Genomic DNA, 26,521 nt, shown 5'->3' with positions numbered 1-26,521 from the left:
GAGAGATTTTGCTGATTTGCAATAAATATTTGCAGAATTGTGGCATTTATTGTAACTGAAACCTTATGATGTAATGTGACTTAATCTGTTTAGGTTTATTTTAAAGACAAAGAACTGGTCTCCATTTCTTTATGTATGGGTGTCTTTGTGCTTTATTTTGATGGGTTAGTCCAGTGGTTAAAGCGTTTGCTCCTCATGCCAAAGGCCCGGGATCAATTTCCCACATGGGTGCTGTGTGATATTGAGGAATATTGTGACTTAAAAGACACTTCACTCGCTAACTATATTGAACACTGATCACTCACTGTGCCTTTCAACTTTTGCTCGTGTAACTACGAATGTCTGGAATGTGTATTATTAGCTGGTGTACACATGAGACTAACCATCAAAATCTAGTGTATGAAGATTAAAAAGTATACAAGCATCTCGATCATAACAGTAAATAGTTTGCTTTGGCCTCTGGTGCGATCTGTTTTTACTTTTGTCTTTATAAGACTTTCATGAACAAATTTGATGGTTTGAGGGTGTATTGATTGCCAAAATGTGCTTTTAAAGCTTTGTGTGTTGATATCTTTGTAATTGTTTATTTGCAATTCTACAGTGGGAGTTTGAAGAACTAGGGACAAGTTTAATGTACTGGCAGTGGAATTGGTGGATGCAGATCATGAGATATTAGACAGGCATCCTGATATTCCCCTACAGAAGCCACATTGACATTGATTCATGGAATGACACGAAAAAGTGATACACAAAAAAGCAAGAATCCATGGATGTCAAATTCATAAACAAAGACATTGACATCCATAAATTCTGGTCTTCGTAATTCTGGGACTGTTTCAGGAGCTGACTCTGATATTGATTAAGATAGGTGGGTAGAGTTGTGGTTAAAGCGTTGACTTGTTGTGCCGAAGACCTGGGTTCGATTCCTCACATGGGTACAATGTAATAAGCCCATTTTTGCTGTCCCTTGCTGTGATATTGCATTAATGTTGCCAAAAGCGGCATTTAGCTATATTCACTCACTCACACAGATTGTTCATAGTGCCAGACATTCTGTAAATTTCGAATAGCTGTCTGGTTTATTTTATGTTTTAGGAATGAACATGACAAACAAGGATCACATTTTCGTGACTTTTAGAATATTTTTCTCTATTGGGGGTAGGGGTAGTCATTTTGACAGAGTAGAATATTGACAATATATGTCTAGTTGACAATATAAAGATCAGATCTTGGGAATTATCAATTTGTTTTGGCAGCCATCTTGTTTGGATTCTGGTATAACATTGACCCTGGCCTGCCATCCCTGTCACAAAAGGTTACTGTTTAATGTTCACAATGTCAGTCATTGGGTGGTCTGGTCCTTTGAATATTTACAAGCTGTCATTATATAGTTTGGATACTGTCAAGTGTGACGTGAAACAACAATATTTTCTTTCTTTGAATTCATGTGTATACCTGATGAGTAATTTCCTTTCAAGCTTTGTTGTTATATGCAGTTCTCCCATAGGGTAATAAAAATTAGATCTAGGTAAAAGAAAAGAAATATATTGTGTTTTGTTGGGAAGGTGTTGTGATCTAGCAGTTCCAGTCAATGTGTTCAGATGTCACTGATGTCACTATGTATTTATAACATGGAAACCTGAATCTTGGTTGATTTTCAGCAACCCATGCTTATCCTAAGAGGTTACAAACAGGATCTGGTTGTCAGACTCACCAACTTGGTGGACACACATCACTATTGTCATCATATCCCATTTGTGTAGATCAATGTTCATGCAGTCAATCACTGGATTGTCTGGTCCTGACTCAATTATGTACAGACCATCGTTACATAGCTGAAAAATTGCTGAGTGTGGCACAGAACCACCACCCCTCAAAATAGAATTTTTATGTTAATTAATTGTGCAATGGGCTAGACCCTAATTGATTTATGAGTAATTTGGGGTGATTTTGAACCTGTATTGATGAAGTTGGCGCATTAAAACATGGTTTAGTTGATTCATTTGTGATTTGAAATTCTGTACATGTGATGGGTCCAGTTTTTTTAAGAATTTACATAACTATCATAGATTATGAGTCTTGTGAGTGGCTTGTATGATCAATCAAGGACGACTGTGTAATGAACAATGTATTGGAAAAAACATTTGAATGACAATCATTCTATTGTAGAGGAAGCTTTGGTAATTTCACAATAGGATCATTATTGTTTTGGCCAGTTGATATGATATTTGTGAAGCATATTTCTGTGGTTTTGAAAACTGGTTGCATGTACCAAAAATACAAAATACAAAAGTACAAAATATTTTTGTCAATGTAAGTGTTATGAAATAACATTGATCAGAATGTCAATAAAAATATTTCAAAGTGTGATGGGTGAAAATCTCATGAAGTATTGTCTTCGGAAGCAGAAAATCATGATTTTCTATTTTATTCAGACAAAACAAAATTTTGCTCTGAGCTGTCAATAGGTGTCCGTTGCTTTGAGCATGTGTGTCTGAGATTGTTAATGTGATGGCTTCTTTTCGGTTACAATGATTTTTCTTTGCCTACTTCAGATATTCTGGTATTCAAATTCAGTTGTTTTGAAGTGTTTGTAAATGTTTTTACCTCCATTCTGTTTTCAGATGCTGCAGTCTTTAGGCAGTGTAGATTAGGCACGCATTTGTTTACAGAAGCAGTTGACAAACATGAATCTAACCTTGGTCATTGATATTTCAACAAGTTTTATTTTAATATTTTTATCTCTCCAAGTAGAAATGAGAACACATTATCCAGGGATCATTTAAGACTTCTTCAGAAGGTGAAATTTGGTCCAAAGAGTTTCCTTTTTCGCAGAATTAATATATAAAAACTACATGTAAGAAGTCCATTTCTGAACCATGTCTAAGGGGATGTTAAATAAAATGTTCAAACTCTTCTTACAAACTTCCTGTATCATTAAGATTTCATCTTCTTTCTTAATGTATGTCCTCTCTTGGACAACTTCCTACCCTCGCAGACAAGCACAGCATGCATTGTGTGTATTGAGTCCTGAGAGTCTGTACTATTGTGATTTCAGGGGCAATGTTATATACATGCAAACAAATCTAATTTTTGAATAAACTGTCAAAATGGACATTGTCTTTATTGTCAACGCATGGAGTGCACAAGTTGTTTTTGTACAGTTCAAGCAGATGTTTGGTTGTCACTCGGTGCCACACTCTGCAATATTCCAGTAATATGGTGGCGGACTGTATGTGAGTATGGTTCTACAACACTTTCAGCAATATTCCTGGAATATTCCTGCGGATGGTTTTCAGGGAGATGAGCGAACCAAACAATCCAGTCAATCCAATACAAAGACCAGGTCAACAAGCCATTCCCCCAATATAAAGGCAATTCTAACACTTCTACTGGGGAAAATCAAATATAGGATATTTCTGCATTCTGGCAACCACTTCCCTCAGTGTCACAATCAGCCACACTCATCAAAGAAACTCTTGCAACAAGCTTCCTTATGAAACAAAGTTTCATTTATTTATTTTTCATCAATTTGTTACAAAGCAAAAGAACTTCTGGTTCTTGACAATGTGGCAATGCAATGAACATCATAATAAATGCTGGCAATTCAGGCTATTGTCTGCACCTGAGAGCCACTAAGAATAAAGTTGAAAAACCCTTCCAGGAAAAATATGGTTCTGAAAAGTAATGTTAAGTACTGTTTTCTGGGATATAATGATTGATTGAGTGAGTGTAATTGTGAGCCGTTTTAAGCAATATTCCAGCAATATTACGGTTGGGGACACCAGAAATAGGCTTCACAATTTGTACTCACTCAGGGAACTGAACCCACATCGTGGAGTGAGTTTGGTTTTACGTTGCTTTTAGCAATATAACAGCGATATAACAGCGATGTCATGGCAGGGGACACCAGAAAATGGGTTTCACACATTGTACCCATGTGGGGAATCGAACCCGGGTCTTCGGCGTGACGAGCGAACACTTTAACCACTAGGCTACCCCACCGCCCCCACATCGTGGATGCAACAAGTAAACACTTTAACTACTAGACTATCTCACATCCCACAGTTCTCATGAAGTAAATACCAGTACTTATATTTCTTGTGGAGAATTTGCATTCCTTGTCATCTATTCTATACATTTGTATGGACCAGACAGACCTCTCTGTATCACGCATCACCCTAGCAACCATTGACAATATTGTGGATATTAGAACAAGCTTACACACACACACACATATTGAGAATAAACATTTAATCATTTCCGTACAAATTCCCAAATGTGTTAAATCTAAAGTTTTTCTAAGTATTCTTATCCTCTATTGTCGCACGCCAAATATGGCAGTAAATGTAAAGGTTAAATGTCGATACACCAACATTCGTCTCTTGACTGACTGAGCCAGAAATGGGCTTTACACACTGTAACGTGGGGAACTGAACCCTGGCGACTAGCCAAACACTACAATGATTGAACGTAGGACTGCTGAGATCATCTGTGTATAAATAAATTTCGAAATGTGTTACAAGTCTCCATTATATATCTGATTAGCCCCAAACACTTCAGATGATGTTCAGAAATAAACAGAAATTTACACTAAAGGCTTAAATATTTAATACATATATACGTCTTCGACTAGAGATTTCAGGTACACTTGGGCCAACTTCATGAAAATGTTACCAGCCTATATAAGAATTGTCAGTTAGATAACAGTATCTATGTCAAACACATACTGACCATCTTGAGTGGTGAGACACCAAAATGATCAATTTTCTGTCAATGGTGAAATCAATCATATTCTCAGTCAATATCTGTACCAGTCAGTTATCCCAATAAATACATGATTAAAATACCGGATATTTACCTGACTGAGATTTTTCAAATGTAGTGGCATCATTGGCTACTAAATACAATCTGAAAGGTTCTAGATTCAAAGATGTTTGAATTAAGTTGGTTCTTCAACAATCAATTTTGTGTTTGAATTACATAAGAAATCCTGCAGTTTCTGTAAGTGCTAAGGACCAGTATCTGCCCTGAACCCTGAAAAGCTGCAGGTCCCTAATGGTCAAGTACCATAAAAAGTTGTGGGTCCTGATCAGAATGTGTAGGTTCTACAGTTTAATATGGAAATAATAATCATAGCTATTGGGGATGAAAAAAATGGTCGACCAAAAGGACCCGAGAATCTGTGTGGTTTTCAGTTGGCTTTGAGCCTAAGGACCAAAATGTAAATTTTGAACACTACCCTTATTACACTGAATAGAGTAAGTAAATCAACACAATTTTATATACATTCATGTACAAAAAAAGAATTCATTATTGCACAAATTAATTCAATCAAACATTTCAATACTAAATGCAGACAAGCACACTCAAAAATATTCATATTTATATACATCCATGTCTCCAATATTTAAAAAATAATCTGCTATACATGACACTTATATACATTTTTTGTAATCTGAACATTCCATATGTACATGTATATAAGTTACTGATGACCCAAATAGCAATGATTTATGAGTCCCTTATAGAACATCTTGGGCTGGGGCCTGAAACTCTGAAAATTTCTGTGCTCAGTCCTTGGCGCATGTACCCTCAGAATCCATGGAATGGTTTATCAACATGCTCATAAATATTAAAGGCCATAAACAAAACAAAATTACAACAAAACAATAGTCATAAAATGCTACCAGGGCAGGTGCCATGGGCTGTATATTTGATTGTAAAGATTTTGATTTGATAGCCCTGCTGGTATGTTAGTAAGCAGTAGCTGAAAACATATGGTTTGATTCTGGGTCATCCTGGTGTCATAACCATCAAGCCATACAGGTGTCATCACTATCAGAACATATATGTGTCATCATCATCAGACTATACTGGTGTCATCACCACCAGATCAATAAGTTGACATCACCAATGGACTATACAGGTGTCATCACCATCACACCATGCATGAGTCATCTGTCATCACTACTGGACCATACATGTGTCATCGCCATCAGACCATAAAGGTGTCATCACCACTAGACTATACAGGTGTCATCACCACTAGGCTATACAGGAGTCATCATTAGGCCACACAGGTGTCACCATCATCAGACCATACAGGTGTCATCTGTCATCATCACTAGGCTATACAGGTGTCATCATCATCAGGCCATACAGGTGTCATCTGTCATCATCATGAAACCACATAGGTGTTACAATCATCAGGCCACAAAGGTGCACCATGCAGGTACCCAAACTCATGAAGCATGTTTACTTTTTAGCTAATAATTGTGACATTCTAAATTTTGATGTATCAATCTGCCCAGTTCAGTTCACTAGATAATAAACAAATTAGAAATGCCTGGAACTAGATACACATATCTTCTCTCATAGGATCCTCTTGTTGGCCAATCATTCTACTTGCATCAATGCATGTATCTGCTCCTTGTTGAAACCTGAAACAATCTTACAAGTATCTCAGAAAAAAAGATTGTTCACAGTATACTTCTTGATTATATAAACAAACAACATAATACTGAATAAATAAACTCCCATCAACAAATATACAGAACAAACCAACAAAATTTAACAATCATGAACTGGCAGGTGTCATCCTGGAATTGTTTCACTGCACCATCAGCCACAGACCCCACTATAGTTTTAAATTGAAGCGTGTGAGGATGACAGTAGGCTAGAGATAATTACATACAAAAAGATGGAGTTTGTTTACAGCAAATGGTACAGAAAATCATCATAATGACTTTTACATACTGGCAAACAAGGATAAGTTGAGCACCGACCTGACAATTGACCTGTGTTGGCATGTAAGAGTGCAATCCACTTGCACTTGTGATTGTAAGCGAAGGGGTTGCCTGCAATCAAGTGCTACCCCCACTTAACAGTCTTATGTTCAAGGCATGTGCAGCTATGGGCAGAACCAATTTCAATGCCATGCACTGCATGTGCACTAGCCTAAATCTGCTCTACCTTTCACAACCCAAATGGGTTTGCTTACTGCCATGCACTGCCTACTTCTCGTAAACGCTTTCTGTGTGCCGCTCGTGGTTTGCCATGCTTTAAATTCAGTGTGATATTCCAGTGTCCCTTTCAAGATTATTGTATCACAGTAAACAGCACCTCTCTAGAGCCTTTGTGTTTTTCTTACATAACATATGTAATACCTCAATATTCAGCTCATCCAAAGTGACATTTTGGTTCCTGTACATAGCCAAGCACTGACTGGACAGATAAAACAGCTGAAGACAGCTGAAGACAGCTGATCCAGATTGGCGAACAACTAGAACTGATGGGACTGATTCAAACAAAAGAAGACAAAATATCCAAGTCAGTTATCACAGATAAGACCTCTAACAAGGAACATAGTCATCAGTGTTGAGGAATTTATAGAAGTAGGGCAAGTCGTGAAAGTGGTGTTCCCCCGTCACATGAGAAATACTGCGCCCCAGGACCAAGTTGCGACCATATGTGATGCATTCCCCGCGGTCTCGACACAGCCCAGCTTTTATCAGCCAATCACAAAGCTCGTTTCCAGTAAATACATTGTGGTACTTCCTTAATCGGTATCTGAAACAAAAAAGTAAATGTAGCTGTATTCGATTATCTCATAGGTTTGAGTGTGTCATATTAACATTGCAAGATGCCTATACGTCACAAGCACCACAAATTGTACTAAGGATCAAACCCCAGACTCTAGTGTTGTGTGCCACAGCTGTGACTGCTGGACTAAAAGCCCAGGAACAGATACTGCAGTAACCATTGCAACCATTTTACTGGTGGCCATGAATGTTTACTGCAGTAGCCATGGTGACTGCTAAACAGGAGGCCAAGAACTTGTATTATAATCATGGTAACTGCTAGACTCCTAATTTATAATTACATATTAACATTCTCTAGGAAGTGTGTTCACTGTAACCTTGGAAACTTGGGAACTACTAAGCTGTGTGCGATTTAGTTTCCCAATTTTCTTTGCCCGCCAGTCTAGCTATGCGTGAAATCCCACAAAATAATTCACATGCCCAAAATGGTTTAAAAGTGATATTATACTTTAACCATTGGGAGAGAGTGATATATTTAAAAAAAAATGACCCCATGAAAATTCACTATTCAGTCAGGCCAGTGACTTGGAGATTTGCTGGCCCAACTAGATTTTTACTAGCCATGGGCTAGCTGGCCATTGTCTATTTCACAACCTGATACCAAGCCTGGAAAATACACTTAAATGATCTAAAATCTGCGATTCCCACCCTAAAACTGATGCAATTATTAAACTGAGCTTCCTAAAACAGAAACAAAATTAATATTTTCCGAACAAATTAGTTTTTTTCACACATATTTTGATTAATGTTTACATAAATAATGCCTGAACAATTTGAGAACTTCAGTAAATAAAGTGTTATATTTATTTAATTATCATTACTTTTAGTCAAATCTGATCCCTGCCATCAAGCAAGTAGGACCATCTATATCTTTTTTATATTTTGAAAAAAAAACATAGTCAGAATGAAGAAACACAACTTGCTTATGAGTTTATGCAATAATACATTCCTCTCTTATGGCCAGCTCAGGTAGTCTAAACAGCGTGCACAGTCAAATGCTAAGCCTAATGCTCGTCTCAAACGCTTGTTTACACCGCTTTACCACAGTCTTGGCCTTACCCCAGTCACTAATGTACGGCAAGCACGATACATACTGTACTATTTGGAACACTATATCAAAGCTTTCTTCTTGTATATGTGACTAATATTTCACTTACCATGCAATGCACAAGTATCTATACATATACTTCAATGACTTATCCATAATACTTCTACAGTTACCCACAATGCTTTATTCAGATACCCACAATTCCTTTCGGCCAGGGTAGACGCCATATTGAAGTCTCACATTGTTTTCTACTACCCACCCACCTCCCTTTATACAGGGGCTTCATTCTGGCACTAGTATCTATGCATGTTCATTGTTCATCTTATCAGTCAGGGACTGATTGTTGGGCCTCAAAACATTCTCACACAGGAGAAACTGTTTTGGCCCCAAAAAGCATAAGCACCCAGGGTGCTAAGGGTAACCATAGGTCGCATTCGGTGTGTTACCATCTAGCCCTAGTGTGTTCTTTGACAATCAGCCCCCTACTTTTCCCAATGCGGTTTGTTAAATAAATATTTTATTGCACTCTGTGTTATGTTATTATTTGCATAAATATGGCTTTGTTGGAATGGTGGAATCAACATGGATTCTTTGGAATGATTCCTATCAATTCAGGAGGGCTAGCATCTCTGTAAAATGGTCACAAAATTACACAGTAATAGACACCACAGTAACCATGGTAACAGACTGCTTCAGGAACAGACAAACTGACCAGACATATGATAGATATAATAAATGTATCGCAGAGAGATGAGCATGAGGGGTTCACAGGCCCTGCTCAGTCTAAGATGCGAGTGAATACAGTTTTATGCTGCTTTTAGCAATATTCCGGGCAAAATCATAGTAGGGGACACCACAAATGGGTTTCACATATTGCACCCATGTATGGAAATCAAACTAAGGTCTTCGTACACTTTAACCACTAGGCTACCTCTCCGACAAGCCTAATACGTGAAACAGTGAGACAAACATGAGGCACTGCGGACAGTCTTTGCTGAAGATGCCTCCAATGTGAATCAAATGTTAAACTAAACATTTGTAATCTTACCTTTGATCTTTGACTATTTCCTTCTCGCAGTTTTCTTTGTGATATTCCTTGAACTGATCACAAACAGACTTGGTCTCTTCGCTAATCTCATCCTGCTTCGGCAAATGGACAATCTCGACTCCATAAATGATACGTCGCGCTCTGAAACACACTGAAACTGCACCAAAGGTCCTTGTGGAAACACCCATAACAATGAATGGAAGATAAATGTTTACCGCATGTTTCTTGGTTAATCCAGACCACTTCTATTTCATGCATTATGGATTTTTGTCCTCAGAAATTCTAAAGGCACTAGGGCAAAAAAAAATACAAAATCACCAATCAAAGCAATATTCCTTCTAAACACTAAAAGTATTTTACTTTTGACAGTTGATGAAGGGTATATGGGGCAAAAAACAATCTAAAAAATATTCTTGCTAGTTTACATTTGTGGCCATTACAAACATTTTACCTTCTTTTTTGAGGTGGAAAACCAAATTTTATTTTTTATTTTTCGGCGGATCTATAAAACAAGAAATAAAATTGGTCTGGCCTAACATCCACGTGTAATAAGAAAGGTATGCTACTTGATGGACAACTTCTTTAGGATATTATGAAGCAATGTTTCAGTATAGGTTCTTCTACTGTAGCCAATCTAACAGAATATCCATGTATAGTGTGAATAGTAGATCAGGGCCTATTCATAAGTGACTGATGACACATTGCGTGGCAAGAAAATATTTTCCCAGCATTATAATTCATTAAAATCTTATCAACTTCATATCAACTGATGACTTGCTGAATAAATCTGCAGTCTCTTAACACCTCCCTGGCCGATTTTCAAGAACAGTTTACAGAATTTTATTACAGTGAAGATATAGAACTCCTTATTCAAATTTCATGAACGTTTGTTTATCAAATACGGCTTTGAAATGCAAAAAAAACCATAAAAAAAAAAAAAAATAAAAACACCAACAAAAAAAAAAAAAAAACAGCCCAAAATAATTATACTCATTGTGCCAAATATGACCACTGCAAATACATCCTGATAAAGATATCTCTCCTACACACTCATGAACACACACATACACAAGTGCAGATCATGCATGATAAACAACACAGTATCATCTGTTGTGAAGGGCTTTTGGTTAGATGTTTGTGGTCCTATATTAGGCATATTAACAGTTAGTAGTTAGTAACAGTTAGTGGTTAAGCATATAAACCATGCATGTTAACAGTCAACAGTGGTGCTCTTACATATTGTGGGTTAATGTAACAATCAACTGTTAGTTATGTTAACATGTTAATTTATCATATTTTTCAGATAAATATTTTGAAAAAATAAAAAAATAAAACAATGCAGAAGCTTTTGCAGCACTCCAAAAAATCAATAAGATAAAATAGATACTCAAGGTTCAGGCTACATAACTACTGGTATATGTGTTCACAGTTAGAAAGGATCTTTGATGTTTATACCTGCAGTACTTAAATCGCGGTATCTCCTGATGGAATCAACCCCATGTCTCTCATGTCATTTGCTTTCTTCATTTGTTTAAAGTGACAGACAATGCTCTACATTTATAAGTCTAAGGTCTTGTTTAACCAATGATTTACTAACTGTAAATTCAAATAAAACCTCTGCTTCTAGTTATTTCCTAGCAAAGCATGGATGGTCAAATGACCAGTAGTTGGGATCAGTCTTCATGAGTACGTCTACAGTAATTAAATCTACCAATCCCTACATATACTGAACAGCAAAAGAAATGCAATTTTCAAAATGAATTGAAATCTCATAAAAAGTAAGCATTCACGTTTATGTCTTATATTCAAACACTTGACAAAAAGCCCAAGTTGCTTGTCTTTTGCTGTTCAGCATATTTACTTGAAACATTAAGGTAGTGTAGATGTTTAACTTACACTTCTAGCCCTCCATTTGTCAAATACGATAGACAACTTTGTACATTTAGATGTCTATACTGACATCACATTCCAAACATAAAATTCCCTAGTAAAAAAAGCTCAAATAAATAACATGCAGTGTTTAAAAGCATAAGTGCACCATAAATCAAATAGTTCAACTCAAACCCCATGCTTGAACAAACTCAAGAATGTTTACAAATGTTGTCATGGTTACCTAACATATAGAATATTGATCCACCTGTATCGAGATATGTATCTGCAATAGAAGATGAGAAATGGCAAATCATGAATGAGTGATGAAATTAATCAATATCCTCCAATGTGAGAAGAGTACACAATGTAGACAGATTATGCTCACCTGGAATACTATCCAACGAGGGAGTATTGTTTTCTGGTGCTTATATCAGCAATATTGCAGCCAAATCATGGCAGAGGTAGTCAACAGATCTTAGATGCAATGGGTGAATACCTCAGCAATGTGAGTGAGTGGGCGAGTTTAGTTTTACGCCGCACTCAGCAATATTCCAGCTATATGGCGGCAGTCTGTAAATAATCGAGTCTGGACCAGAAAATCAAGTGATCAACAACATCAGCATCAAACTGCGCAACTGGGAACCGATGACCTGTGTCAAGCAAGTCAGTGAGCCTGACCACCCGATCCCGCTCGTTGCCTCTTACGACAAGCTGAGTCGCCTTTTATGGCAAACATGGTTTGCTGAAGGCTTATTCTACCCCGGGACCTTCACGGGTCCTCAGCAATGTGGGCCCTGTTTCACAAATTTCTGGTAAGCCAATGATCCCGTAACCTTTCTCGAAGCATTCATACGACCTATGTTAAAGTATATGAAGTACGAATGCTACAAGGCAAGTTACGAGATCTTAGTTACGAGATCTTAGTTACGAGATCTTAAGCTTTGTTAAACAGTATTCTGGCTTCACCACAGTAACAACAGACAAGATAATTTAAGTGAAAATGTGTATGTGAGTGAGTGAGTGAAATAATGCCACTGTGAGCATGAAAATAATCAAGTGCACATATTTGTGGAAAAGGTAAATCAGCGCACAACATCACTCCATGTACAAGGGCAAACAATCAACTAAGCCACAGAACGGGTAAATGGGGACTGGTGTCTCGATCAACAAACCTTTCGTAGCACTATGACATTCTTAAGCCTATGACAAACTGTAAAGTAATGACAAGTCATAGCGATACCAACACTTTGTGGATCAGGGCCCAGATCTTAACGCTACAATGATTGCAACACTTTTAAGCCTATGAAATACTGTAGATTTACGACAAGTTGTAATGATACCAACAGTTTTTGGATTGTGACCCAGATCTTTGCACTACGATGATCGTAACATTCACAAGCTTATGATAAATTGTAGCAAGTCATACTGTTGCGAACACTTTGTGGATCAGGCCCCAGATTCTTGAGTTAAAATGATCATAACTCCCATGCTACTCCAATACAGCCATAAGACAGTGATAGTGCAGAGAACACTTTGTGCACATGGACCCTGAACTCAGTGCCACAAAGTGACGTACAGACAAGTCGTAAGTGTATGTTCATGCCTGGGAGTTCCTAATGACCCTGTGCTAATTCACTTTGCAGTAGGGGACGCTCTTCTGCCCAAGCCAGGGTGACGGAGTCAGGGGCAAAGGAAATCGGACACACCAAGCAATTTCGAAAAGGTACAAAGCAAAATATCCGGTGGGAAAAAAATAGGGGATCACATGAAAGTACAAATGTTCCAATTTTTATTCCCGGTCTCTTCAGAAGGTATGCAACACAAAGCCAGTGCAGAAACCTTGGACAAAAATAAAGGAACACTTTCATGTGATCCCTTACTTTTTTCCCTCAGTATATTACACACAATATCTCAAATACATTACTGATTTTATCAGCAACATATTCTTGTCAATTTTTCATCCATAAATAATGTTCCACGACCATGAAAAAGTATTATTCATAATTCCCTTGAGGCAAATGTAGTTTGCTGAGAAGACTGAGACAACACAGTTAAAGTGCACAATAAAGGCAAGGACAAAAACAAGAAATGTGAAAACTGACACAAACCCAACTCCATTACATATTGAACCATGCGGGTAACCATGGAAACCACAGTCAACAGAACATACCGACAACTTTAGTGAGTACTTCTCAACATGCAAAGATCAAGGTATTTGACCAGTATCTTTCATCACCATGAGCAGTGCTTGTTGAAAAAGTTTTTCGCTGTTTCACAAAGCAATTATAGTATTATAGTCTGTTTGTAGTGAAACTGTACCGATGAATTTCACTTAAAACAAAAAAGTAAATTGAATAAAGTGAAATTATGATTGCGAATCCTCTCATCTTTACCTTGCCAAGTGAACATTAATCCTTCTAATTTTATTCAACTGAGGATAAAAGTGGTATAACAAACGACCATAGTTCAAAACTGCTATTAAAGGTTGTTAATACAAGGTGGTATGCCCATTAAATGAAACACCAACAAATAGGGTTGGTCTAAGTTAACGCTCATCACATACCGCAAGTGCATTTGTTTCACTGTTCCATCTACTGTGCTTACCCTCTTGTAATACAATACACTAGTAGTGTTTTGAATCTATGATCGTTTGTAAACAGCTTTTTTCCTCAGTCAAATAAAATTCTGAGACTTAAATGTTCATTTAGCAAGGCAAAAGTATGAGGATTCACAATCTAAATTTCATGATATTTGACTTATATTTTATTGAAAAGTGAAATTCATCGGTACATTTTCAAACAGACTGTATGTGAGCGAGTCTTTGATTCCATCCGAAACAGACACCAATATCCAAAGTTTTCTTGTTGGCCCTGTGTGATTAAGTCTTGACAAGGCAAACTGGTGATATATTAACAGGAACACAATCCATGTAATCTGGCTGTGAGATGCTTTTCTGTAGTTTTCAACAATATCCCAGCAATATCATTGGATGATGGCACCAGAAGTGGGCCTCAAAGAACCTAGGCTTTCAGCGAGGCAAGCAAGCACATCTTCCACTAGGCTACAGCATCGCGATCAAGCCATCAGGGAACAATTACATATCAACCAGAGACTCCTTTTACGAAGCAACCTTTACTAAGGTGAACTTCAAATCCCATCCTGTAACAATGAACTAAGGTTACCTTAGTTACTTACGATCACCTTTGTGCTTTGTGAAAGGAGGCCCTGGTCAGGTTTGACGAGTGAGTGAGTTTTTAGCCACTTTTAGAAATATTCCAGTGATATCAAGACGGGACACCAGAAATGGGCTTCACACACTGTAGCCATGTGGGGAAGTGAACCCAGGTCTTCGCCGTGATGAGCGAATGCTTTAAGCACTAGTCTACCTCAGCACTCACATGTGGTGAGCAGGGGCATTTGTGACAAGCAATTGGAATAGGGAACTACTTTTTAACAGTCGTACGATGGTCATTGCTTTACAACTGCCAAGTGAAACACAGCTTTTACAATGTTATCTAGGCATGTTGAGACACAAGTATGTTTTCAAGACATCTGTACACCCACTTCCAGTGACCAGAACCACAGGCATACTTTCAAAATCATCAAACCTTACCCTAAAAAACACAACACTTAGACCGAAACTTTAACATGGTATCTCCATACTTTACTGCAAGGAAAATAACAACAGTCAGAGAAGACAGCAATACTACATAAGCATGCAGAAAGTGTGTAGATGTCATATAGATGGCATGTAGATGTCATGTCGCCGGTGTGGATGGCATGTAGATGACATGTAGCCGGTGTGGATGGCATGTAGATGACGTGTAGATGGGGTGTAGATGTCATGTAGATGACATGTTGCCAGTGTGTAGATGTCATGTAGATGACTTGTAGACAGGGTCAAGATGTCATGTAGATGACATGTTGCCAGTGTGTAGATGTCATGTAGATGACATGTCGCCAGTGTGTAGATATCATGTAGATGACTTGTAGATGGGGTCAAGATGTCATGTAGATGACATGTAGATGACATGTTGCCAGTGTGTAGATGTCATGTAGATGACGTGTAGATGGGGTGTAGATGTCATGTAGATGACATGTCGCCAGTGTGTAGATGGCATGTACATAGATGGTATGTAGTTGGGGCGAAAATGGCATGTACATGGGGAGGTGATCACATGTAGATGGTGCATGGATGGCATGTAGATGGTGTGTAGATGGGGCAGACATCTCATGTTGATGGTGCATAGATAGGCATAGATGGCATGTATATGGTGTGTAGATGGCGCATAGATCGATGTTTTAGACGAAAATAATGGTGTAGACGTGGCATAGATGATATGTAGATGGCACTTTTTTGTGTAGATAGTGGGTAGTGGTGGTCCGATTAATTGAAATAATCAAAGACTGGTTGCAATGACTAAACAAACAAGCAATCATGTTTTCTCATCATCGAACACAAACAATTTTGGAACACACATTTGCTTAAACATTTTTCACAATGTTGGTTTTTTCTGGTTAAGTTCGTAAGCACCTCCAGTTCATTCCCAGCTAGGGCTGAATTTATCACAGAGACAAGAGAAACTTTAGGTTCCAAAGATACTAGTCATCCTTCAAAGATGAAAAATTTGTAAAAGCATTTTGTGCAATATTTTGCCCAAAAAGTTGAAAGAACTGTGTGATTTTTCCTTACTGTTTTGCATTAACAAATATAACCAGGAAAATTTGATAAGTGAAAATAATCAATTATTTTCAATGATTGATCAGTTGTAATGCATCAACCATCAATTACAAGGTTTTAATTCCCAACACTAATATTGGGTACATGGTGTGTAGAATGACATATGGCAAGTAGATGGCATGTAGATAGTGCGTAAAAGGGCTGCAGATGGTATCTAAATGGCATAATAAAATGTGAAGGTGACATGTAGTCTGTACAACATCATATATTGATATGCAGTAATAAAACAACATGTCATACATGCAGGGATGGCAACAGATGAAAGTGATTTCAGCTGAAAAACAGCTGGGGGTCTGGGGGGCACAGGCCACAAACAGGATCGATTGATTTGCATTTAAATCCAAGGATTTGCTGAAAATTGCCATCCCTGTAAACGCAATACCCTAACAAATAGACAGATCAACCTTTTAATAGGTGTGGATACTAAGCTTAAAAAACAAAGCACACACGCCAAAAAGAGTACATACAGCACTTCTATGGAACAAGGGAACAAACTGTTATTTTGGGTGCCCAGGAGTGTTTTCAATTTCAGTAACATGCACTGTATCAACGGATACATCCAATGTGTACAATAACATATGTCGTTAATACCACTACAAACAATATTTACATTCAGGGATGAGAATGGAAATTTTCATTTACAGCTGAAAACTAGTCGGGGGTCTGGGGGATTTTGGCATTTTACACACTAAATATGGCTTCTAAAATCAATATTAACACTGTATATATATTTAGACGTTTCAGAAAAATGACCCTGGGGATGTAAAAAAACGCGGATTTCCGCGGATCCGCGGAAATTTCTCATCCCTGTACATTACATAATGGCTAGCTGGTGTATACAAAGCATGTTGAAGAGGAATAGCACATCAGCACCAACTAGGTATTTGAATCAGAACTGGGGATACAACCCAGCATTGGATCCTAGTTGGCACTGCACAGTAAAAAGGCAATCCCTCATACGATTGTCTACATGTGTCTTTGAGAAATCAACAGGGTTCAAGATAACCAAGCATTTGAATGACTTTAATAACTGTCCCTAAATCTTATAACATTATAAGTAGAAATGGTGTATTTACAGTGTCACTTACCTTCTAATTATAGGAGCAAACATAAGTTTGGTGTCAAAACCAAAAACAGCAAATGATAAGAATCCCTGAAATAAACATACAAAATATACTGGTCAGTTACTGGGGGTGAATGAGTGTGTTGGCTTTTATGATGCTTTCAGCAATATTCCAGCAATATGGTGGCAGGGGATACCAGAAATGGTGTTCATACATTGTGCCCATGTGGGGAATCGAACCCAGGTCTTAGGTGTGATGACCAAACACCTCAAACCCTAGGCCACCCCACTGCCCCTATTATATTGGGAAGTTCTGGTCAATAACTGAGAAGTTAATGGGAAGAATAATGACAAAGCAAATGCTTTTAAAAGACATCAATAATCAAGGCCTGCTGCATGTGCCAAAGTTAATCAGTGATCGTTACCTCTTTGGTATTCTATCTTTAGATCATACACATTGCAATAAAACAAAATATAAATGTGATAATAATGTAGCATCTCGATGTTCAGCTCCCAGTTGGAGGTGCCATTAAAAATCCAAATCTAATTAGGCCAAATAAAAGGCAAAGAAGTTGTGGTTCTGATAAAACCTCTCTAAAATTTAGGTTAGATAGGTAGTATTTTCTTTAAGACGTAAACTACAAACTAATAACACACATATCAATATACAATTGTTTATTCAATCAAGCTTGAAACCAGCATGTTGACCATCATGGCCACTGTCAGAATGACCGATGTTTGTTGGTGCAGGGAGAAAACAATGGCATCTAAGAGTTTTCATTTTATTCATAAGACTTGAAAATGTAGGTTTGGCACCAGAATTCAGCCAGATAATCAGAACCACAATATTTTTGGCTTTTAGACCTTACCTGTCCATAGTTGAAGACACCATCCAGAAACTCAACCTCTATGTATATTCCTGTTGGATGACTGTTGAACAATCGCCATACACACAAAAATAAACCCTGAAAATTAAAATGAAATGAATGATTTTAAAGCTTGGATCAACTACTAATTTGTATCTTCTTGAGATACATATATGAGGTACAGTGGTACATATATAACAAGTAGTTTCTGAAATAATAACATGACACAGATCTTCTCCTACATGTTTCAATGCGTATCTTCAGGAAGAAGATGTCATATGAGATATATATGACTCTCGATCTATCATGGCAAAACAGATTTATGTCACTGTAGGTACCCTGTCATGCCATCTTTTATATGTATGTATATATAAACTAATAGTTATTGTTAAGAGTGAGTGAGTTGGGTTTATCACTGTTTGAACATTGCGAGGGTACTCTAATTGTATTACATAGGGGTGAAATGGTATTATTAGAACTGCTGTATTTGGCCTTTTGATTTGGTACACAGTAATGCAATCCAAAAATTCAGTATCTTTGGTTTCCTACTGTCATTATTAACATTTAAAAATATTTTCTTAAATGTTCAGAAATCAAATCATTTTGTCAAAATATATGCATTTCTTTGTGGAAGGCTTGTACCACAATACATATCGTACTGAGGTGAGAGTGTCCTGGTGTCACAGGCTCAACAAGAATGCATATGACTGTCGGGCACATTCAAACATATTCGGATCAAACCAGAATCCACATCTATATGTTTCTAGCATCTTAAAGGGACGTTACTCTCAATGTCTCACAGTGGTACATGGCCATGAGTGAGATGAGTTTTTACGCCACTTTCAGCAATATTCCAGCAATATCACAGCAGAGGACACCAGAAATGTACTTCACATATCGAACCGGGTGTTCAGGATGACGTACGAACACTTAACCAGTAGGCCACCCCACTGCTCACTATTGTTATTATGCTAATGACCAAGATGGTGGCAGACGAACTACTCACTATGAACATGGACAGGATCAACAGCAGCAGCAACACAAGATGGTGCCCAGTCTGGTATTCCTCTTGCAACATGGAGTACGTCGGCTGCGGTTTCTCTGCCTGTGGGTCATGAATTTGAACATTAACATTCTTCATGTAGGATCGCAGTCGTCCGATACACTGTCGCTTCTGGGTTGTACTGCACCGTCCGGTCAGACATGTCCGCTCGTCTATGCTGGAGAACAGCATGGTATCAGAGCCTTCTGATTGGTCGGATGAGACGCTGCCTGTATCTTCTCTCTTAGCGGCACTGGGGAAGGGGACGATGTCCTCTATGCTTGACACTGTCAATACATGAGTGAGTGAGTGAGTGTGTGCCTGGTTGAGTCTGGGTGAGTGTGTGGCTGGTTGAGTGTGAGTGAGTGAGTGAGTGCCTGGTTGAGTGTGGGTGAGTGACTGAGTGAGCAAGAGGATGGACGAGTGGCTGCTTGAGTCTGGGTGGGTGGGTGGGTGAGTGAGTGAGTGATTGGATGAGTGGCTGGTTGAGACTGGGTGAGTGAGTGAGTGAATGAGTGAATATTTGTGGGTGTGTGGGAAAAGAGTGTTCATGCAATAGTAAAAATAACATACATTTCAAATGACATTGAAGTTTGGCAGAGTGCTGAAAATGAGTGAGTTGAGTTTTACGCCACACTCAGCAATTTTCAAGCTATATGGCTGCAGTCAGTAAATAATCGAGTCTACCAGAAAATCCAACGATCAACAGCATGAGCATCGATTTGCACAATTGTGAACCAATGATATGTGTCAACCAAGTCAACGAGCCTGACCACCCGACCTTGTCAGCCACCTCTTACAACAAGCAGAGTCACCTTTATGGTAAGCATGGGTTGCTGAAGGTCTATTCTACCCCGGACCTTCACTGGACAGAAAGGTGAAAGAGGAGTGTTCTTGTACTGCATCTCATAAAACTAATACCATGGTAACTATTACCTCTTGAAAGTCCACTACAGGAGTCATACTTAGTTGATGTAGCATTGTTGTCACCAGAGGGGTTGGGGTTAGTTCTGACAGGACTTCTCTCTGTCTGCTGGAAGACACCGTTTGTAGGTGACCTTTCTGCTTTCACCTTGCTTTCAACCACATACAATCGGTCATTTCTCTGACGGATGACCAATGCAAAGATTGAAATACCAAGACCAAGAACCAAGACTAGAATCGACACCATAGACTGTAAGGAAAGAAAAACTAAGTGAATGTCTAAATTTGATAATAATATAGTTTTTAGCTGTCTTCAGCAATATAACAGTAATATCTCGGCTGGGGACACCAGAAATGGGTTTCACTCACTGTACCCACATGGGGAATCGAACCCACTGCCCTAACAATATTGAAAAAGTTATCAAATTTCAGTTTATTCTAATTCAGAGCTGAATCATTTATCCAGCAAAACTTGTGAACCATACTCATTGTCACATACCTTGGTAAGCAGGCTAATTTAAGCAAGTGAGTGAAACGGTATTAGCACCATTTTTGAAATATATTGGCTTCAGAAGACTGATTCACAAACTCAAAACAATGGCTCATTGAATCTGCTGCCTTAGAAACAAAACAAAAACAAAAGTACTTGGAACAATAAAACTTACTTTACCAATTTATTGATTACCTTAAGCCGAAAAGGCGATAGTGTGAAAATTGAAATAGTGTCTTTGAACAGCTTTTAGAGGTGACACAGATAAGGCAAGAATTTAAAGATGTCAAAAATGATACCCATAAATTCTTGCCTTTATGTACATCGGCATAGCCTGCTAATCCAGGGCCTAGTTTTTCTAAGCTCTCTTAGTGCTAAGATAGTCGTAAGTCAGTGTTACTGTATGGCACTTATGACTATCTTAGCGCTATGTGAGCTTCGAAAATCAATGCCCTTGACCAGTAAATTTGTGACAGTTTCTTTACCACTGTGTAGATGGCATTTTGAAAGAATATAGAAACTCATTTCTTACACAGATTTAACTGATTTAAACTCCTGCTAACTTTCATATTTCTAAGATTTTATTGACTGCAGGTACATAAAACTTCAGGGCAAAGACATCAACTAACAGCACACTCCTGAGAAACAAAGCTTGAGAGTACAGCAATGCAGTGAGTTGTATCACTTACTACTGTAGCCCATCATAAACAACAGATCTCACACTCAAACTCGGGAACTCTCAAACAAAGCTGACACTCCATCCACAGTGCTACCCCATAATATGAACATGAACGGACGAAAGTTTCATCATCATCACACCATTATCAGACGTGGACCAAATAATGTGAAATTCAAGGCACCATGACGTTAATGTTAAAAGTCAAAGATCGAGGAGGTCTAAATTAAAATGTTTTTGAAATTTATCCAAATGACCCCCTACACTGATAACCAAACCCTCATTAAGTGATTGTCAAGTGAGTGAGTGAGTCTAGTTTTATGCCGCTTTTAGCAACATTATGGCATTTTGAAAGGGGATACTAGAACTGGGCTTCACACATTGTATTCATGTGGGGAACAGAAGGGGTCTTCAGTGTGATGAATGAACATTTTAACCACAAGGATACATACTACCCAAGTTCCGAACATGTATAGGTTGTTGGGTTCAAAATGTTTAACAAGTAAATGCAGGATTTGTAGCAACAGTACAAGCAAGAATATTTCTCTGACAGGGTCCATTTAGCTTAAGCATAAAGGAACGGACAAAACAGATAGCAGCAAAAGCTTATTCAAGAAGCATATTTGGATGTGTCAGAAACTGTCACATATTTCAATTCAATATTATCAAAGTAACATATTTATTCCACAATCAAAAACATATCCTGAAAGTATTCAAATACTCTTAATTTAATGGCATACTCTACATACAGGGTACAAGTGAAAAACATGAACACAAAAGTACAATGAGAAGAGCAAGCAATTCACCTAGCACCGGTTTGAATTATTTTTCATTCATCCAAACATGCTAAACATATATAAGGAAAACATGACTAGCATTCAAAGCAGAAACAAGCTCAGAAGTTCCCTGCTGATGATTCATGTTCATCAGCAACAAACATTTGACAACAGATGTGTGTGTGATTATTTCTTATTTTTATTGCTGCATTCAACAATATTCCAGTTCTATGATGGCAGCACGTAAATATTCAAACCTGGACAAGATAATCCAGTGATTGATACTATGAACAACAACTCAAGCTGTGGGCTAAGCTGACTGTTGAATGAGTGAGTTGGGTTTGATGTTGTTTTTAGCAATATTCCAGCTATAACACCACAGGGGACACCAAAAGTGGGCTTCACACATTGTACCAGTGTGGGGAATCGAACCCGGGCCTTCAGTGTAATGAGCAAATACTTTAACCACTAGGCTGCACCACTGCTCTCATACTCATAACCCCATGGAACCCTAATATGGTCATGACTTTGACAACAGATTTAATGTAATTAGCCAGTCATTCATGCTGATAATTTTCATGCCATGCATGGAATTAACAATCAACTTCGATGGAACTTTAAAACAAAGTTGAAATCTTTCAACAAAAATATTATTTGAAACTATTACACTGTATCTGTTAAACTTGTCAATGATATCCCACGTAATCATGATCAGTCATGTACATTACAAGATATAAGGAGACAATGATATTTTTCCGAACATGCTAAAAGTACCAGTAACAGTGCAAGATCCCGATGTTGATTTTTGGGTCCCAATACCATCTGAAAAACAGAAACCACATCCGAAGGGAGAGGTTAAGTAGGAGAGTGAGAAAGGGTCTTAAACTGTGATAACAAACAACTGAACATGTACAACACACAGTGACTACATCACGTCACCTCAGTCGAGAAATTATTGTTACACATCTGCTTGTGAATGTGTGAGCAGGGGTTTTACGTTGCTTTTAGCAATATAATACAGCCACATATGAAGGGGATGGTGGGCCCATCAGAAAGGGCTTTACACATTTATCCATGTGGGGAATCGAACTTGGATCTTTGGCATGAGCAAAGCTTTAATCAGTGGGTTACTCCAATGCCCCTATACTGCCGAGGGATTACTTTCACATTTAAAGAAAAGTTTAAGAAACAACCACTTGTGTTCAGATAAATCTGCTTTGCAAATAGTGCTGTCTCATTTCAGATGATTTTGAAAGTAATGACAACTAAATAGTCAACCAAAGTGACAATTATCTGAATTTGAATACAGACTGAACGGTCAATCAAAAAAAATATCATACATGTTCAGTTGTTTGTAATGTGTTAATAAACAAAAATAATGGCAACAATCATTAAAAGCATAAATAAAAAGAACTTGTAACTCTGCATGCATTTGGTGATGTTTAAATAATCTACAAATTAATTTCGGTTAATGGAAAAGCCTGCAGACACAACAAAATCAAGTAAAGATTACTTTTTTAATGAAAGTTCCAAAAAGATGATGTCACTTTTGATAGAATGAGTACCTAGAATAAAAGACTAAGTAAAGTCTATTCAGGGTTTGATTTAAGGAACTTTTGTTAAACTTGCACCAGTTGACATGAAAACCTTGTTGCACTAAACAAAACCAGGTTGCACCCTGGTCCTCCAAATTTGTCATATGTGAAACATACACATAATCTTGAAGTTCTATTTAATGATTAAACACCCTGTGGCAAAGTACACATAAAAAAGGGATGGACTTTGTACGGTAAATAAGCTCAAAGGTATTACATGACTCCAAAGATTGATGGTGTGTAGAACTGTAAGACACAAACATGAATTTTCTCATGTACACTTTGTGAATGTTGATTTAACTACTGCATATTTTGTTGAAGGAAGAGGGGAGTTTTAGTTTTACACCATGTTTTACAAACAGTCCAGCAACATGACACTGTGGGACACCAGAAATGGGCTTCGCACGTTGTACCCATGTGGAGAATCATTTTTCAATATCTGTAGCACTGGCGCATGTTACACATTGCTAAATCAAACCCTGCCACTTCTGCCAAGTGTCCATTTCCTTAGACAAGCTACCACTTCCGACCTCCTCTGACCCAAAAACGGAAGGCAGGAAGCCTATACAAAAGACTTTGTTGTGACTAGTCAGGACATAGGCTACTAAACTCTCATCTATTCTTATAGCAAACAGTGTTCACGAATGGTGTGCCAAAGTAACAGGACATTGGGTCCTGTAAGTTTCAGATGTTTGTCTGACCCCGTGAAAATTCACAGGACCCATACAATAAAATTAGGCACACGTTTCAAATATAACATTTCTCGTAAGTGGCACTGTAGTTACTGACTTTCTACAATAACAGACAAAGGATTTATAAACAGCAAACAAGTGGCACATGCCACAAATAGCAACTTCAGACAAAGTCATTGTGAAATACATGTACTCAATGAGACACTGGGGCCAGTTGGTTGGTGCCTTTTATCTGACCTTTGGCGAGTCTGCCGGATTTGTCAGAGGGTCAGACGCTTTTCATGAACACTGACTAAAAACATAAATTACAATGTCAGGGACAGAAATTAGCACAGGCCCACTTGCCAAGGCCTGCTTCGTTAATATCAGGGTACACGAAGGGCTGGTTCGATTCTAAACATTATGTGCGGAATATTGCTATGTCAGCACTATTCCAGTTATGACTAGGAGAAGTTTTTGATTAATTTCTATCCCTGTAAGCTCAGTTAGATAAGCAAGTAAACACCATGGAAAAACTTATTATGACAATATTAATTCAAATCATGTTTGAAAACTCACAATAAATTTCAGCAAAGTTAATGAAACAATAGCTCAAGTTTTCAGCTTGTCACTAATGCTTTCAAAAGGAAATCTTCCAGCAAAATAACAATGGCTTAATCTTAGAAGCATCACCACAATATACATATATAATCATTTTTGTCTTATATTCCAGAAAAATCTCCTTTCAGAATTTCCATGGTCTTCAGCAATTAATTACTAAATCTCAATGACACTATGCATTATTTCTACAGCTATAATGGCAAATAGAGAATAAGGACTACAAGACCAGAGAGAGTGTAAAAGAGAGAGAGAGAAAACATACAGGTCAGGTTTAAATACAGGTGAGGCCTACCTGAACCTCCCCCATGTGAAAGGATGGGTCTATCTCATGCACCATTTGATCATGACCGAGCAGGAACAGACACCCCACAACCACGAACGGTAATCTGAAACAATGTGTAAACATCAACCTTAAATAGGGTACTGATAGCATCTTAAATCCACTTTAAATCGCTAGTGTAAATATAGCCAAATATTCCATACTTTTTAAAGGTACTGTTTACACATGAACTGATGTAGTGTAAAACAAATCCATCATGTTGAAAAAATTATTGTTGTAAGTTCAGTAAATTATTAAAATCAGTAAAAATTCGCGAAATCTTAAGAAAACTTTACACCAAAATGAGGCTGTGCTGAAGATACTTGTCAGCAATTAGATGCATGATCCTCGTGCAATTCACCTGCAAAAGTTTGCACCTGGTTTCCCATAGTTACTGGAGAAATCAATCATTGATGTCAGCATATCTATATATATTTATTATGTAAGCACGTTTTTCCAGCTACCTGATTGGTCCTGAGGCGGTCACATGACAGTCGAGAGAAAAACATATCAACTCCAACCCAGGTACGAAAATAACTCACAGACTTAAGTTGCTATGACGTCATTCCATTGTTTACATGTTACAGTATTGTTGACAAAGTTATTGGTTTGCAGTGGAAATAGAATTACTTTTGACTAAATGGACATGTTTTGGTTTCAAGAAGCTTTTCTTCAGTAATTATGCAATAAAACAACTACAGACTCATGAATTCAGTCTATACATATTTTTATGGACCCACAAAATATACAATTGTATTGATCTCATCACCAGCATATAAGTGAGTGAGTGAGTGAGTGAGTGAGTATAGCTTTATGCCACACTCAGCAATATTACAGCCATATGACGTCGGTCTCTAAATAATCGAGTCTGGACCACACAATCCAGTGATCAACAGCATGAGCATCGATCTGTGCAATTGGGAACCGATGACGTGTGTCAACCAAGTCAGCGAGCCTGACCACCCGATACCCTTAGTCGCCTCTTACGACAAGCACAGTTGCCTTTTATGGCAAGCATGGGTTGCTGAAGGTCTATTCTACCCCGGGACCTTCACGGGTCACCAGCATATAAGTGCATAACATTACATATAGTGAGTGTTTTAAGTCAGAAGGAAGTATAGGCTGTTATTCAGTGGCCAGTAAATTTCTTAGTAAAGAAATGGGG

The 26,521-nt window shown here is 37.9% G+C and overlaps 1 protein-coding gene across 4 annotated transcripts in view; it reads right to left on the bottom strand.

Annotated features, from left to right (window-relative positions):
• Positions 1 to 3,486: 3,486 nt before the first annotated feature.
• The window catches only part of LOC137256529 (lysosomal cholesterol signaling protein-like), a 49,785-nt gene continuing 26,750 nt past the window's right edge, over positions 3,487 to 26,521 (bottom strand). Inside the window, exons 9-17 of one of the 4 annotated variants that reach the window (XM_067794370.1) lie at positions 25,330 to 25,423; positions 22,925 to 22,972; positions 20,221 to 20,458; positions 19,249 to 19,571; positions 18,246 to 18,341; positions 17,402 to 17,466; positions 11,814 to 11,855; positions 9,701 to 9,841; positions 3,487 to 7,572 (exon numbers count right to left, since the gene is read on the bottom strand). In XM_067794370.1, the coding sequence (XP_067650471.1) occupies positions 7,356 to 7,572; positions 9,701 to 9,841; positions 11,814 to 11,855; positions 17,402 to 17,466; positions 18,246 to 18,341; positions 19,249 to 19,571; positions 20,221 to 20,458; positions 22,925 to 22,972; positions 25,330 to 25,423 (1,264 nt within the window). In that variant the 3' untranslated portion in view covers positions 3,487 to 7,355. Of the gene's footprint in view, positions 7,573 to 9,700; positions 9,842 to 11,813; positions 11,856 to 15,185; positions 15,240 to 17,401; positions 17,467 to 18,245; positions 18,342 to 19,248; positions 19,572 to 20,220; positions 20,459 to 22,924; positions 22,973 to 25,329; positions 25,424 to 26,521 lie in introns of those variants that run through there. The other 3 variants (XR_010954564.1, XR_010954563.1, XM_067794371.1) reach the window with 3 other exon arrangements.

Source organism: Haliotis asinina, chromosome 11 (genome assembly GCF_037392515.1).
Source record: "Haliotis asinina isolate JCU_RB_2024 chromosome 11, JCU_Hal_asi_v2, whole genome shotgun sequence".
Taxonomy (NCBI): Eukaryota; Metazoa; Mollusca; class Gastropoda; order Lepetellida; family Haliotidae; genus Haliotis; species Haliotis asinina.
The sequence above is the reverse complement of the archived record's forward strand: the minus strand, read 5'-3'. Positions and strand labels throughout refer to the sequence as shown.